Source organism: Lineus longissimus, chromosome 4 (assembly GCF_910592395.1).
Source record: "Lineus longissimus chromosome 4, tnLinLong1.2, whole genome shotgun sequence".
Lineage (NCBI taxonomy): Eukaryota > Metazoa > Nemertea > Pilidiophora > Heteronemertea > Lineidae > Lineus > Lineus longissimus.
The window spans coordinates 4,252,335-4,268,026 of NC_088311.1; the positions used below are offsets into that span (position 1 = coordinate 4,252,335).

General features: G+C 42.0%; 1 protein-coding gene and 1 long non-coding RNA gene across 5 annotated transcripts; one reads left to right on the top strand and one right to left on the bottom strand.

Moving 5' to 3' along the window:
• Positions 1–337: 337 nt before the first annotated feature.
• On the bottom strand, positions 338–8,983 carry LOC135487227 (CUB and sushi domain-containing protein 3-like). Of its 2 annotated transcripts, none has more exons than XM_064770727.1 (14): positions 8,824–8,983; positions 6,924–7,235; positions 6,115–6,254; positions 5,539–5,734; positions 4,783–4,992; positions 3,913–4,086; positions 3,553–3,735; positions 3,207–3,386; positions 2,684–2,860; positions 2,285–2,485; positions 1,492–1,938; positions 1,355–1,399; positions 964–1,051; positions 338–679 (listed from the first exon to the last, which is right to left on the bottom strand). In XM_064770727.1, exons 1-14 carry the CDS (start codon positions 8,882–8,884, stop codon positions 541–543), a joined length of 2,553 nt encoding a protein of 850 aa, XP_064626797.1. In that variant the 5' UTR covers positions 8,885–8,983; the 3' UTR covers positions 338–540. The 2 variants fall into 2 exon arrangements, with proteins under 2 accessions (XP_064626797.1, XP_064626796.1); XM_064770726.1 differs by lacking the exon at positions 8,824–8,983 and adding an exon at positions 8,516–8,677.
• A 356-nt stretch (positions 8,984–9,339) lies between these two features.
• Positions 9,340–14,747, top strand: LOC135487290 (uncharacterized). Of its 3 annotated transcripts, none has more exons than XR_010446804.1 (5): positions 9,340–9,969; positions 11,454–11,522; positions 12,319–13,252; positions 13,666–13,819; positions 14,341–14,747. It is a non-coding gene; the product is annotated as an uncharacterized LOC135487290 (long non-coding RNA). The 3 variants fall into 3 exon arrangements; XR_010446805.1 differs by having other exon boundaries at positions 13,212–13,252; positions 14,341–14,738; XR_010446806.1 differs by lacking the exon at positions 9,340–9,969 and adding an exon at positions 10,978–11,108.
• Positions 14,748–15,692: the final 945 nt, after the last annotated feature.

A 15,692-nucleotide genomic window follows, 5' to 3' on the forward strand; every position in this document is an offset into this window, starting at 1 on the left:
GTATGTTCTGTAAGACCTGTAGAACTCGGTATCCTTTCAGTCACTTTGTGAACAACAACCCGGTCCACCTGGCTCTAGCCTATTCTAGTAGGCTTTTCAACACAGTTGATTAAGTTCCAATTGATTTTATGCAAATTGTATTGTTTTTCGTTCTTTCTGTATCTATATGGAATACACTTGACCTACTGGTATGATTGGTACATCAACGTATTTTCTTCACCTCCACTGATTTACTTTTGAAAGGTAGTTGGAAATATTGTACAATATAAATAAAATGAGCAGCAACATGTTTTGGTAATGAAATGTTTTATTAAATGATTGTAACATTATATAGCTAACAAAGATACCAATCTTAACTCACCCGGCCCCATCAATTTCTGATGATATTTTTCAAGGCGAAATATGAAGAATGAATGAAATACTAATTTTCAAAATCTATACCTTTTGTTAAGTTGTATAGATAATCCTTCGATCTGCTTGGATATTATCACCGCAATCTTACTTCCTCTGTATTTTTTTCACTGGCGAATTAGTTTTTCTTTAATTATTGAAACTTGCTTGGTGTACATCAATAGCCCGTTCATTATCCCCTGGGGTCACGTTGACCGAGTCCAGGTCATACAGTTGATTCTCGAAGGCACCACTATCATTCGTCAATCTCTCACTCGGAACTGCGTTACTGTAATTCAAAGCGCCGGTAAATGTAGAACTGAATTTACTGTTACAAACATTATAACACGAAAGAGAAAATGAGTAATTTGTTTTTATTGCAAATTCTACAATCAAAATCTCAGTTGTAACGTTTTCACTAACCAAGCTATAATCTGAGATGCCATACCAAGCCTAGGAGGTCCCGCGACGGTTAATGACCTTATACTTAATACTGTCATACTGGAGTATCCGGCCATTATTTTACTTGATTCTGAAGTCCTCACAATTCATCACTCGTACCAATATACTTACGATTTCCTAATGTACCAAATGGCAACCACGACCAATACAATCACGAGTAACGCACAGCCAACGCCAATGCCAATGTATTCACCACTCTCTGCAAGGAAAATGCACATAACACACGGTAAACTCAGCCGTAAATACTTAGATTTTATGAATAAATGGTCTTGTTGTTTATATTATTTTAGCCGTTGTTTATAGGTAGGTCTCAACTTGATACCTATCTCAGGATGAGACTCTGGGTATGATATTTGAGCATCTACAGGATCATATATCTTAATCTGAATCGAGCAACACGTTTTCTAAGAATCATCCCTGCACTTATAAAAAATAAACCTTCCTTCTTAGTGCTGGAAGATACCGCAACCTTACTTGAAACCTCTGGCTGCGCAACACTTACTATCTTTTCCACCTTCAGTTTGCTTTGCATTGGTACCATTCCCTTCTGAAAGAAAAGATGTAACCAGGCATGAACTACATTACAGTCATTAGATTATTCGACGAGTCATAAATATTACGGGAATGCATCATCATTACCTGTGTTCAGTGTGGAATTTCCCGTGCTGACCGTCGAAATATCAGTGGTCGCTGCAGTCGACAGTTGCTTCGTCGTAGTAGCGCGTGGTTCCTTGGTCGTAAAGTTAAGAGTTGGAGTAACGCCCGCCGTAGTACTTTCATGGGAGTTGTCAGTTGTTGGCGTTCTTGTCGAAAAACGGCCACTCGTTACGGTTGCTGTGGAATTGGGTTCAACGGTGACAACTTTAATAGGTGAAGAAGTGGTTTCAGAAGCAGTGGTATTTAAAATCCACTCTGTAGAAGGTACAGATGTTGTGCCTTCCTTTATAGCTGCGCTGGTGGAAGTTGATTCCGGGGACGTTGTGGGTGAAGTGGGTGTTGTCGTTGTTGTTTGTGTTGCTATCGGTGTTACTGTTACTGTAGTCGTTGTCGTTGTCGTTACAGGTTTGACTGGCGGCGAAGTTGGTACTGAAAAAAAAGGTTGAAATCTTGCTTCATACTCACGTCTAACATTCGTATCACACAGACGGGTTTAGCTTTACAATCCGTGCGAGTTTATTAAACTGACAATATGGATTATTTGGTAAATTTGACCAGTACTGTTTTGGACACACGCTTCAGAAGCGGCTAGTTAGATTTTCTGTCATTTTACCTAAATCCCTGCCATACCATTTCAGGCCATTGCCTGCATCAAAACTCTATCGGGCTCCTCAGTATTCTCAATGAGACTGAGAGACCATAATTATTCGCAAGTAAAGTTTAAGTCCCTTAAACCTTAATGCAAAGCTGAATAAATACACGCCGGTCATCCTACCTGGAGCAAAGAGGCAACCTTGTGTTACATTAACACTCCACTCCTTAGTTTCTGTGCAGCGTGCCTCCTTTTGTTTGACAGACCAATATTCGTCGAAGAAGAAGCCAGGCCTGCACTCCACCGTTACGACGTTCCCATAGGCATGACTCACCCAATCTGCATCCGCGTTAGTGAGGTTGTCAAGACGGGGGCAGCGAACCCCTGCAGAAAATGAAAATAGTTTTGCATAATTCAGTGACCGTTGAAATTGCGATATGGTGATTGCTCCAACCGATTAGTGGTTCTGGTGTCATGTTTTGTGCACTATTTTTACGGGCACTGTATCAGCGTTTTCATGTTATTCGATGAAAAAAATGTAGATGCACCCTTAAGTTTATTTCACGAAAAATGGACACTTACTAAAGCAGCCAAGGATGACTATAGACCATTCACCAGTTGGCAAACAAACAGCTGTCTTGTAACCCGTGATCATAGGCTCGTGACCCTTGTCACACGTTATGTTCGCTTGACCGCCAATCATCAGACTGTCATAAGTCGCATTGCCGCCATGTACGTTTGGTATTGGACACGTGATAACTGCAAAGAAGACGTGATTATTAGGAAAGAATACCTGATAACTGAAAAGAAGAAGTGAACATCACAATTGAGCAAAATCGCCAACAGTAAGGCCTTGAATTAGCAGTTTAGTGTAACGGGGAGTCAAAGCGCAGTTCATTCCGCAAAAAAAGGCATTTTAGAGGTTCCTAAAAATTGGTGGGTAGGCAAAACACCACTGATACTGATAGGCCTACTTCTGAATGCAGTTCATTCTACAAAAAGTTATAACATGGCATCGAAGCTCAGACTAAAATTGTTCATTAAATAGCAATAGCAATATTGTCCGCGATATACGAACTACGTTACACCTAGTTTTTGCCCCTACCTTCACAAAACAGCTCTGGTCCACTCCACGACCCAGTTTCCAAACACTCCCTCTTCCCATCCGTACTGTTGACCAATCGGTACCCACTCTTGCAGGTGTACGACGCCACCGCTTGGTATTCGCGGTCGACATTTTGAATGTCACCGTTCAAGGGGGCTGTCAGAGCCGGACATCTCACCACTAAAATGGTCAAAGAACATTTTTCCATCCGCAAAAATGTATTGTTTCCACAATCTCAAAGGAGGATTGTGTTATAATGTAATTAAATGGCACAAATGTATTTTTTGAAGATTCAGCTTTCTCTAAAACCTATGTGTGATATTTTTTCAAATTTGATGAAGCTCACCGTCACATGTGGGTAATCTTCCGCTCCAGATACCATCAGCCTGACAGGTGATGTTAGCGGGCCCGTTCAAAGTGTAGCCCTTGTTACACTCGAAGGCAAGTACCGAGTTGGTAGTCGATCCATTCCCTATGACTTTGCCAAACGTGGGGTCACCAATCTCTTGGCAGCCTATGCTTTCACTAACTGAAAATAGTGCGAATCGTGTAAGGCAATATTGACATAAAGCTCTTGCGAACATTCCCACCTCAAGATTGGAGCATTGTATTCAATATGCACAAAGAGTAACGGTAACGAAGGCCTCCTATTTCAGTCGTTAACGAAAAAGGATGTCGTTCTCGGAATGTAAAAATTGTTGCTTACACTGACACACTGGTGTCGTCCCATTCCAAGTGCCTTCCTTTTGACAAACCCGGACAGATTCGCCCACCAGGTAGAAATTTTCATCGCAAGTGAAGATAGCTTTACTCCCGATTGCCTCACTGTCAAATTTAACACTGCCATACTGCGGACCGCCAAGCCTGGGACACTGGATTTCTGAAGAGAAAAATACATCCAATATTTGTATGCCAGCGAGAATGCATGAGAAAACTGTGTTGCATTGTGTCAAAGGCGCGATTGCGAGAACGCGCGCGTCCCGGATTTGTAAGATTCAAGCTAAATCGCACTCCCAGTCGGTGAAAACCTACCCAGAGCCTTAGAAATGCTTGTGATGTACTTGCGGCGAACTTGCGATGGTGATGCGATGATCTTGCGGCCGTTTTTGTAACTGAATATTCAACGGAATAATATTCCGCTAGCAGCAGTTTTGCCGATTACGATGTATTATGCTCAAAAACGCAGATGCAGCTCCTTGTCGACTGGTGGTGATCAGAAATTGTATTGACCACACCTCATCGCAAGACCGTCGTAAGAAATCGGAATGATGGTCATGGCTTCCCTGCTTGTCTAATGGATGTCATTCCAGAGCAGAGCAAATCACGTTTTCTCCGACTTTTTCTCGCAGATCTGTAGGTAACTGGTACGTAGTAACCGAAAGTGGAAAAAGGTTTTAGAAAACTTGTGCTGGTTGAGCAAGAACATGATTCATTTGGACTGCGTTTCAAACCTCCAGTCATATAAATACACTATCTCCCGGCGTCGTCTTCTTTTCAAGATAATGCTCAGTGTAAGGAACCGACAAATATTGTCCAAAATGTGTGATGACGCCGGCATTCTGCACCCGATACTTACGAATACAGGTTGGCCTCGGTGCCTCGGTCACCTGGTGCCATTTCTTGTCACTTGCACAGGTCAAGGCCAACTCGTCCAGGTCATTACTGTACCTGTAGCCATCATTGCAGTGGAACTTGGCAATGTAGTTTTCGTTGTAGAGAGCTTGCGGGTTGGTGTGTTTTCCATATGTAGCGTTGGCGGGTAGGTCACTCTTCTTGCATCCCAAGACTGTAGTCAACAGAATGATATCGGCGCTTATATATCGTTACCAAAGGCAATAGCGGATTTTTAATCCTCCTGGGAAGCCAATCATGCTCGTGAGAGCTTCGGATTGATCAAATAATATAAATATAGGTAAACTTTGGAATCTTGCTACAAGTATCCGTTGTTGTAATGAGACGCAACGTCTCATAAAATCTTTTTTAAACATTGTTTTCGTTTGTACATGATCGTCCTTGTCGGTGCTTGAGAAACACGAAGATAAATACATCTGTGTGACCCCTACAATACTATTGTCAAGCTTAGACTTGGACATGGGAACAACAAAGAAATGACGAATTGTGTATTATGTCATAGTGTTCCCCATCATTGTTCCCCATCAGATTGAAGCCTTGTGTGCCTCCTAGGCACAGAAAGGATTGAGTAAGAATTACACAGTGGAGGAACAGATAAACGCATCAGAAATTCACAGGGTGTCCTAGATGATCGGGACAGATATCTATTGCTTGTGTAACACGACTCCGCGTATTGTAAAAATGTTCACGTTCAACTCACCAGTAAACTGAATCCTGAATCCAAGTCCCTCTTTCCGGGACCAGAAAACGACGTTGCTGTTTCCCAGTGTGTCCATCATCATATTGTATAAATCCATCTCACAGAATTGTTTTGAGTTTTCACCTGCATATTCTGTTAAATTTGAAATTGTGAGGTACGCATTTCTGCAGCTGGTTCCAAGGTTGAATGAATACACCTAAAGAAGATAAAATGCAATCCTAAAAAATACTATTCCGAGAAGAAACTGCCTGCCCTGCCCGCGATATTTGCCAGCACTCTTCTACAGTATGTGATCAAGGTGACATAAAATGTTAGTAACTCTTCCTGTGCGCAACAAGATGACCGCTGGAAGGCCAGGTCACTTGGCAAAAAGGAAAAATAGAGAGGTACTATACATATATCATTGACTCAACTTTCAATAGTCCCAGCTGTTACGAAACATGTTCCGCCAAAGGACAACAGTTCAGCAGACGACTCAGATGCCACGCGGCAGGGATAACCTCGGTTCACCATTCAGCTGAGCAGCTGAAAGAACATATATTTGTTGTTTTGTGTATCTATCGACAGCATAATTACCTTGAACGAAATGTGCTGCCCTGGGGGGACGATGACTTGCCACTTGCAGTTGTTCTGAATGGGAGAGTATAATGGGTAGTTCGGGCTGATGATGTCACTCTTTTCTACGTCTTCATATGTTCCATTACAAATTGGGATTCCTTGATGAATATAGAATTGTTTGGCGATAAGTGTCGACGACAATGGAGGGGTGAGGGACCGTTTTGGGTAGGAATTCTTTAACTTATGGCGTATATTGAGGAACATTCCGGTGATTTTGTGTGCTCGTCTCCATGGCCGTTTAAGTAATGCCAAAGCTCCTGCGGTCAAGATCGGAAAAGTGAAAATGCAGTTGCACAACATTTATAATTTGTGTTGCTTTCCAACACAACAGTTGCAAAAACATAATGTGCTGCTTCCAAACACGCGGCCAGCCACCGTTCGAGGCCTCCGCGGGAAGGCCCTCCAGTCAATGCTGGGTCGGACGTGGTGTCCTCGAAGAAAATGCATGTACAGTGGAACCCCGGTCGGCGACCACCCCGCTATGGCGACCAATCGCCGGTCCCGGTTTGCTCTCTAATTACCATAACAAGGCCCCCGGCTCAAAATGAAGAAACATCATCAGCCCCAAAAAAATTGGCTTTGAAAATTTTTCAGAATTAATTTTGGCGGGAAAACTTAATCATGCATTTTGTCCCCGGATTTTCAACTTCACTAACACGACCACCCCGGTGACGCGACCATTCAACATAGGTCCCATGAGTGGTCGTGTTACCGAGGTTCCACTGTTCAAATGTAAGGACGTAGAAATAAGATTTACATGTACATACCTTCTATAAGGAACTCAAATCCTTCAGCATTTCCGTTCGAACCATCGAAGGCGATGCATACCTCCAAACCTGCACTAAACACTGTGGCTTGCTTTGGTTGATTAAACCCTGTGTATCGTCTTAATTCCCAACCTTTGCAATAAGTGCCATTGGCAGCCCCTTCGGCGATTGTGACGCTATCTCTTTCAGCTAAGGACAACGTTTTCAGAGCGACCCGAGGACGAAGACCAGTACCGAACTTGAAGCTTTTCGCCACCTTGCTGCCAGGTGGATACACGGACGGGTAGTTTGGTGATGTGAATGTCTCACCCGCTGAAATTACGAATAAAAAAGATAAATCAACCACGTCATTTGCAATAAAGGAGGTCCTTCTGAAGGCAATGTTCGCATTTTATCACACATTTTTCATGTAAAATAAGAAATAAACATGCCATAAATTAGCCATGAATATAAATATAAACATGAAATGAGTACAGCTATGTTATCACAGCAGCCAGTGCAAAAAATCCGGCAAGTAAATTCTATCTATATCATTATCTACGCTACAGCATTGCTTAAAGCGGATGATAGCCCTGTTTTCTTAAATTACAATGTCAAACAAAAATGTGCAAAACGAATAGAACGGGGACGTGTTTGGAGAAGGAGGACGCTTTTGCACAAAATCTTCAACATATTAAGATGGAAAGGGTCCACCTGACCTTGACATAAAATTTGCAAATTGCACTGGACATCATCACTTTCTGCGTTGCGAATCCATGCGATTTTGATATTTGCGATGTCACTGATCAACATCCGAAATGTCCCTCCACGAGATCAAATTTAATGGTGATTAAAATCTAGCGCCAGTGCACTCATCGTATTATCAAGTATGTATCCATATACTTGGTGTTATCAAATGCCAACACGCCAGATGGCAGGTTATCATCATCACTTTAACACCTTTGGTCATTAGCCCATTAAAATTCAACTGACAAGTGTCTTGTGTATACATTTATCCAGTGATAAACATATGCACTGACCGCGAATCGATACCAAGAAGTATCAAACGATCTCTCAATGTCAATACTTCCATTTAGATGGGGGGTTTTCAAAAGCCTGTGGATCGTGAATGTGTGTCTAAATATAAGGGGTTGCGAAAGGAGTGATACAAGTCACTTTGATTAGAAGATGATTTTTGTTATACGTGTAGGAGGTGAATAAAAGAGTTTGGAAAGTCCGACTCCCTGTGTAAAGATGTCTTAATCTGTTCAAATTTCGAACGTCAATCTCGCTAAAGGTCCATTCTACTAATCCCAGATATGCAAGAAATTCGAACACTTTCTATTTCTATGTACATCAGAAACATATTCAATTTATAAAATGGATTTTTTTCGGACGTTTTTTCATGCTCACTGTCTTCACATGAACGGGTTTTTGGGACAGTGGTGAGTTAACGAAAGGGATTAGAGGCATATGTCAACCAGAGTGATTTGGAACGAAAATGCTCTGAAAATCATATTCTCTCATGATCTATAGTAATATTTGATTTTACAGTCTGTCACGCTTAGATATCAAGCATAGGTAGCCCCCGATGCCTTAGCCTGAGTACTTACCCACGTAACCACTGGTGACTAACACAACCAGGGCAAACGACAGAGCACGAAGGGCCACCATGTCCGCTGTCTGCGGTAGCCGTGTAGAAAGATCCAGACTGTCCGAAGTGCTGATTATTTCGATGATTGCGACTGAACATTACTCGGTGCTCCACTTCCTTTGTGATCTCGTGGCATATTGCGACACCACATTCTCAATTGGTCAAGTACCAGATATTATGATATATGTTGTGATCTTTGATTTCACAGTCTGTCACGCTTAGATATCAAGCATAGGTAGCCCCCGAAGCCTCAGCCTGAGTACTTACCCACGTAACTACTGGTGACTAACACAACCAGGGCAAACGATAGAGCACGAAGGGCCACCATGTCCGCTGTCTGCGGTAGCCGTGTAGAAAGATCCAGACTGTCCGAGATGCTGATTATTCCGATGATTGCGTCTGAACATTACTCGGTGCTCCACTTCCCTGTGATCTCGTGGCATATTGCAACGTAGTCTCCTCCAAACAAACGTGGTATATGTACGATTGACATCTGGCCTTTATATCGTGGGCATTCTACGATTAATGAACAGCCAATCAGGAGTCCGTTCTAGTGAAGGAGGTTAGGTTGTTGATCTTTTGTTTTAATATATGGTCACTGTCCGCTCGTCCCCGCTCCCCGGGCGCCCGCCCGCCCGCCCCCCCTCCGATTCCACCCTACCATAGACCCCGCATTTGCCCTACCCTTTTTAGTGCAGGCAATGCTTTGAATTACCGAACATCTGGTTATGCGCTCCGACCGTGCGACCCGACCAGTACGAACTGCCGGTGTAAAAGTAGAAAATGTCCCCTGGAAAAAGTGTCCGGCCCTATTGTATTCTGCTATAATAATAATATTTTTATGGTCCTATTATCTGGTCTATCGAGACCATGACTAACAATGCAATAGCTCAGAGATTGAAGTACATAATAGAATCCTTTGATTCCCGGACATTCTATCCTAGGACATTTTAAACTTCTACACCGGTCCAGTGTAATCGTTATTGTAGTCCTCTGAAGATATCAGCCCGAGTCAGCTTGCAAGCACAAGGAAAATAGTGGAAGAGTACCCTCCCCTGATCCCCACCCATAAACGTGCCCGCCCACGGACCCCAACCACCACCACGCCTTTGGCTGCACATTGATTTTTTTACTCTCTCCGCCTCACGTTTGATTGGAAATGCCCCCAAGCTCAGGATGATAGGCCTACTTTTTCCTATTCCGCTGGGTGATTAGTCAACCGAACGTAATCACGACGCCAACAGAGGTTCTTCGAATGCATTGCGAAAGTGACGAAATCAGCGCCTCCAGTCGCAAGATTGCGAAATGCCCGGTTAGCAGAATTTCTTAAGAGTCGGACCTCAATTCATTTGTCGTAATATATCGCTTACCATCGGGACGAAATGGATTCTACCAGTAACAATAATGATACAGGTAATAGCATGGTTAATGAAGATTTAGCAGGTATCAATATTATTGTGAAGTTTTCTTTACATAATCGACATTGGCGGCGTTTGGCCAACCAAACCAGCCAGCCCCTTTCGGTACAGACTGCATACAATGTCAATAACATAGGCCTATGCACATGCATCGAATGTAACTGAAATGAAATGCATGAACAGCAGGCAGCTGCTGTGCAGACTGACAGAGGTATAAAGTTATTTATGGACCCTTGACATTAATAAGCGGAATCTTGATTTGTTTGCTTGTTTCACCTATAGGAGATGGGTAGGCCTATTACTTAGTATTGGGATTATTGTTAATGTTATGTTAGGTGAGCACACTCACTGACGCTCACACTCACGGGCCATCATGGCCATGGCCATGCAGACGCAGTGACAGTGTGGGCTATTATAAATCACATAAACTGTGAGATACAAACTTGTGATATCGCGATATGGGTAGGTAATCATTAAGTGCATCTCACGGTTTATTATAAGCCCACAGTGTGACGACAATCACAATTGAATAATGTCGATGCCAAAATCATGAAATGCGAGTATCGTATAGCGAGGCTATAGTTTTGTCCAAGTTGTTACGTAATCTTGGAAATCTGGACTTTTACTACAGCAAATACATTACACTTATTTACACTACAGTCATAGGCTTACTCTGAAAAGGTTCCCTTCAAACTTGGTACATGTGCAAACAAAATTGGCATTTGGATTGTGAAAAAAAAGGATGCAACTGTGACTCTTTCCCGTTTCCCTCTCTCTGCAACCAAACAATGGAGAGAATAAAGTTTTAATCCTTCTCGTATTGTTCTGGACACTCTCCACGCATGCGAGGAGTTTGGTCAGGGTCTTTCTCGAAACTGTCTATTGTACTGCCACATCGTGAGAAGATGATGGTATGGTACAAATGTAGATAGCCATGGTATCTAGCACTGCATTTACAGAAGCTTAGCAGCCCACCAGGCCAGGCCTACCGGTACATTAATTTAGTTAATGAATTATGAGTGACTTCCTAACGCACGCTGTTATTGTAACTGAACCACTGAGGACCAGGAATGGTTATTAAAAGTGGACCCACAATGATTATGATGACAGTACAGTACTGCCACTTTTTAAAGGGTAATTAAATTAGCGCCATGTCTGCATGACAGAAATAGTAAAATGGGGATACAAAGCAGACCTGGCGATATATTATCGTGCAATGTTAGCATCATTGGGAATTGCCATTCTAAATTTTAACTTCTTCATCTTTGCGAAAATTCTGGCTGCATAGCAGCCATCTTTGAAATCTTTTTTTTCCGATTTCATTGCCAGTTGGTTGTATGCAGAGGTACAAATAATACCCAAAAGATTGAGAAGCAGATACACTGCCACTAAAAGTGACTGACAATAATCTTCAGATTGTGGCATGTGACCTCTTTGCTAGACCGTCTGACCCAGATGTGTTTGCCTTCTCTTTTACAGGCTGCACCAGCAAGTAGGCCTGAGGCAACTTCTCAACCTGTGAACAATAGGAAGTCAGTCAAAGCTAAGGTATGTGTGTGACCAAGTTTCCATCACCGAATTCTTTTTAGACCTTGAGATTGTTCAGACTTTACTTGTCATGTCCAATCTGTCATCATGACTTTATGGGAAAACCTGTGGCATGTTTGTCAAGGTTCCGCAGCAAAACATCCCCATAGCATAATGCTGCCACCTCCGTGCTTCACAGTCGGTACGGTGTTCTTTGGATTACCCCCCCCCCCCCCCCCCCCCCCGTTTTGCCAAACGTACTGCTGGTAGTTGTGGCCGAAGACTTCGCTTTTAGTCTCATCAGACCAAAGAACACTCCTCCAGAAGGCTCTGTATTTGCCCACATGTTCTCTCGCAAACTCAGCCTTGCTTCCCGGTGGCGTTTTTGAAGTAAAGGCTTCTTTCTTGCCCTGCAGCCTCGTAGTCCACTACGATGCAAGACCTTCTGGACAGTGGACAGTGACACATTTGTCTCTGTAGCTTCTAATTCCTGGCAGAGGTGTTTCTTGGTCGTCTCAGGGTTAATGTGCACCTTTCTAACCAATGTGGGCTCATCTTTGGCTGTCAGCTTGCGCTTTCTTACTGACCTTGGTAAGGCTGCTGTTGTCCCTGGGTCCCTGTACTTCCGCTTTATTGTCTGAACTGACGCCCGTGGCATATCAAGCTGCTTGAAAATGGCTCTTAGTGACGTACCAGACTGGTTCAAGTGGACAGGCGACTCTATCAGATCTTGAGAGTACTCCTTTGACTTCCCCATGATGGCTCTAAGCTGGCAAATGACCTGAGCAGAAACCCAGTCCCTTTAATACTGCTACAGTGGCGCCACCTGAGCTATGACATAATCATGATGGTCAACAGGTAGTGGAGACAAGATAAAAGCCATTGCATAACATATTTGCCCACCTCAAGGCCAAACAACTAGTAGATAAGGTAGGTGTATGTAAACTTATGACACTCTGAAATATGCATTGTTCTCAAATAGAGCTCATAAAAACAATGAAATTAATGAAACAGAAGTATGTTTTTTAGTTGATGACGAGATGTGATGATAGACTTCCTGTAAACTATATACTATTCCCGCGTTCTGTAGTTGCAGAGAAAGAGACAAGGTTATATCATCCTTTGAATTGTATGTAAACTTTCGAGCACGACTGTACTCTCTAATTTTTGCCTTGGCCTCGAGAAATGATAGTGTATTTTCAAATTCTTTCTTACCAAACCTGAGTGTGTGTTATTATTGCACCACCAATATCCAATTTGATAACCAGTACGCATGTACCCAATGGTTTGGTTGTCTAATTTTCTAATTGTAATTTCTAATTCTAGTGTAAAAGTCAATAGTTCCCTTTTTTGTCATGGTAATGTTGTGGCATTTTCTATTCTTGGCTCACATGGGTGAGCTTATATCCTTACGATTTCATCTTGTCCAGCATTGTTGGCTTTGACTTTGTCTGTCGTTAAGCACTTTTATCATATACCCTAAGTGCAGTGATCTGGCAGACGTATATGATAAATAGAAAACTGCACGAGTGTCTGATCCGAGTATCCAGATTGCACTCGATGATTTTCTACGCAGGGTGAGAGCTTTTCAAGCCGTAGAAAATCATCTCGTGCAATCTGGATACTCGGATCAGACACTCGTGCGGTTTTCTTATTGTACATGTACATGTAAGAAGCACTATCAATGGAAACACGTACCACTTTTTTCAGAAAAGAAAAGCCCAGCAAGGGAAAAGCAAGCAAGGCGAAGGGTAAGAAATTTTTATTAGATTCAAGTTGCCGTGTTGGAAATAACAGTGGTCATAAGATATATAGAAAATGTAGCACTTGTCTTCATGGCATCATTGCATCACATCATCAGGAGGATAGGATTTTTGATAGAAATTTGCAACCATAAGCTGATTTAGAAATTTGCAACCATAAGCTGATTTAGAAATTTAATTTGCGGTGCAAAAACAAACAGTTATGTGATATTTCCATTGAAATAATGGACTCCTCGGAGTGCATGATGCAATGAGATTACAAAGAAACATTTAGCCAAATGTTCAGTTGTTGAAAGGTTTAATAAGGAACTGACCCCTGTATCCTCATATCCAATCGGGGGGGGGGGGGACAATTTGGTCGCATGGCCATCAAAATGAAATGTAATTGACTTATTTTGCAGGAGACTTATTGCGCAGCTGAGAGAATAGACAACTACGACCCCAAAAACAACACGTATTACATAAAGTGGCAAGGATATGATGCGTCCCACAACTCATGGGTGAAAGCGGAAGACGTAACTTCTCCTCTCATCTCTTCTTACAAAGAAAAATTAGGTAAATCATGATTGAAAGGATTATGGCTGTGTGCTCTATGCAGTTGATGTTGTAGTGGTTGTGAGTCAGGCTGATGCAGCAGTTTCTTAGAGAGCGTGCCCAATTCGAACAACTGTAGCTTATCACATAATTATCGTTTATCAGAATTGTGGAGTCAAAAGGAAGGATTGACAATCAATTTATTGAAATTCCTTCAGATGATACATTAAAAGATGTCATAAAACTCACCTGTCCATTCAAAAGGCTTTTGTACTGCAATTACAGAACGGTTTCTATTCAATAAAAACACTTCGCTGGTGAGAAAATTGTTGGGAACTCTTCAAAGCAGTGGAAGTCTTTGGTTCAAAGGCATCTCAAACTAGTATGAGGTTGCAGCATGAATGCAGTGTAATTGAGATTTGCTTGTTTTCTTCACCTTAATTCCATATATTTTGGTAGTGTACCCTTGGAAGAAAATGATATGATGTCGTGTGATTCTAATATCTGCATAATAGTGGTTCTTTTAATTTCCTCTATTTTAGGTTCAGAAACGCACAAGAAGTGATGCACCTCATGTCTTAGCCCTTCGATTGTTGAAAAAATTTATGTGAATTTGTGCAAATCCTCCCACCTGTGTTTTTTTGTTCAGTGGAATTCACGTATTTCGGTATTCCTTCTTCACCTCCACGCATTATTCATTCTGACATAAACTCACATGATCACTTTTGATGAAAGATTACATAATGGATAATATTGAATTGGCACAAATATAGTAACAATGTAAACTTATCATATCTTTCAAAGGTCTCATTAAAAGTAAATGTAAGTTACATGTACATGTACTGTGGAATTATTGTTTTTTCAGACAATCTGTGGCTGTTGTATACATGTATCATTTAATAAACGTGGCGTTTTTCATATTATTAGATACATATAGTCTTGCCTTTATCTTTGCTACCTCACAGCGACTTGACTACATGTATTATAAGGGACCATCTCAAAAGTATTTTGAAGCCTAAAAGACTACGGGTAAGTCATTTAGTCTTTTTGAGTGTGGTCACACCCAAGACTAAGTGACTTGAGTCATTTTTGCTTCAAAAAACATGTACCTGTGAGATGGTCCCTGAATGCATACCTTGAGACAATATCCAGACCGGCACTTGATACTGAGTTTCTCTTGAATTGGCATCAATAGAGAAGTCTGGCTACATGTGCTAGGATTGCAAATTACAGCATACTTTACATGTACATTGGACTTAGAGCCTCCCTCGGTGGATACCTCTCTAATAAGGACACCGGTGCTGAATTGGTTTGGGTGGAATTCCACAACCAGGACGCCTTTCAATTGCGGACGATATTGGAGTGTCCTAACAGCAAGGTAACACTTTACTTTAGACAACGTCGCGTCCAACAAGAATACACCTGCCACCTACGGAAATACTGCCTTTGAAGACATCATTCAGAATGTTTGGGTTACTTAAGGACACCCACCCAGAATATACACAAGATGTCATTGAAAATGCTTAAAAAAATGTCACATCCCACCTGAATACGCCTGATCGTATGGAAATACCGTCTCTGAAGACATTATCCAGAATCATGGTCGGTTTACTTTCGACACAATGTCACATCCAACCTGAATACGCCTGATCGTATGGAAATACCGTCTCTGAAGACATTATCCAGAATCATGGTCGGTTTACTTTCGACACAATGTCACATCCAACCTGAATACGCCTGATCGTATGGAAATACCGTCTCTGAAGACGTCATCCAGAATGGTCGGTTTACCTTCGACACAATGTCACATCCAACCTGAATACGCCTGATCGTATGGAAATAATGACTCTGATGATATCATTCAGAAGAGTTGGGTTTACCTACATGTACGATA

Coding starts and splice junctions, on each gene's coding strand:
- LOC135487227 (XM_064770727.1), bottom strand. CDS start 8,884: ATGGTGGCCCTTCGTGCTCTATCGTTTGCCCTGGTTGTGTTAGTCACC. Junction 3,387..3,552: donor AAGATTACCCACATGTGACG/GTGAGCTTCATC, acceptor TGACCATTTTAG/TGGTGAGATGTCCGGCTCTG. Junction 2,861..3,206: donor ACCAGAGCTGTTTTGTGAAG/GTAGGGGCAAAA, acceptor TCTTCTTTGCAG/TTATCACGTGTCCAATACCA.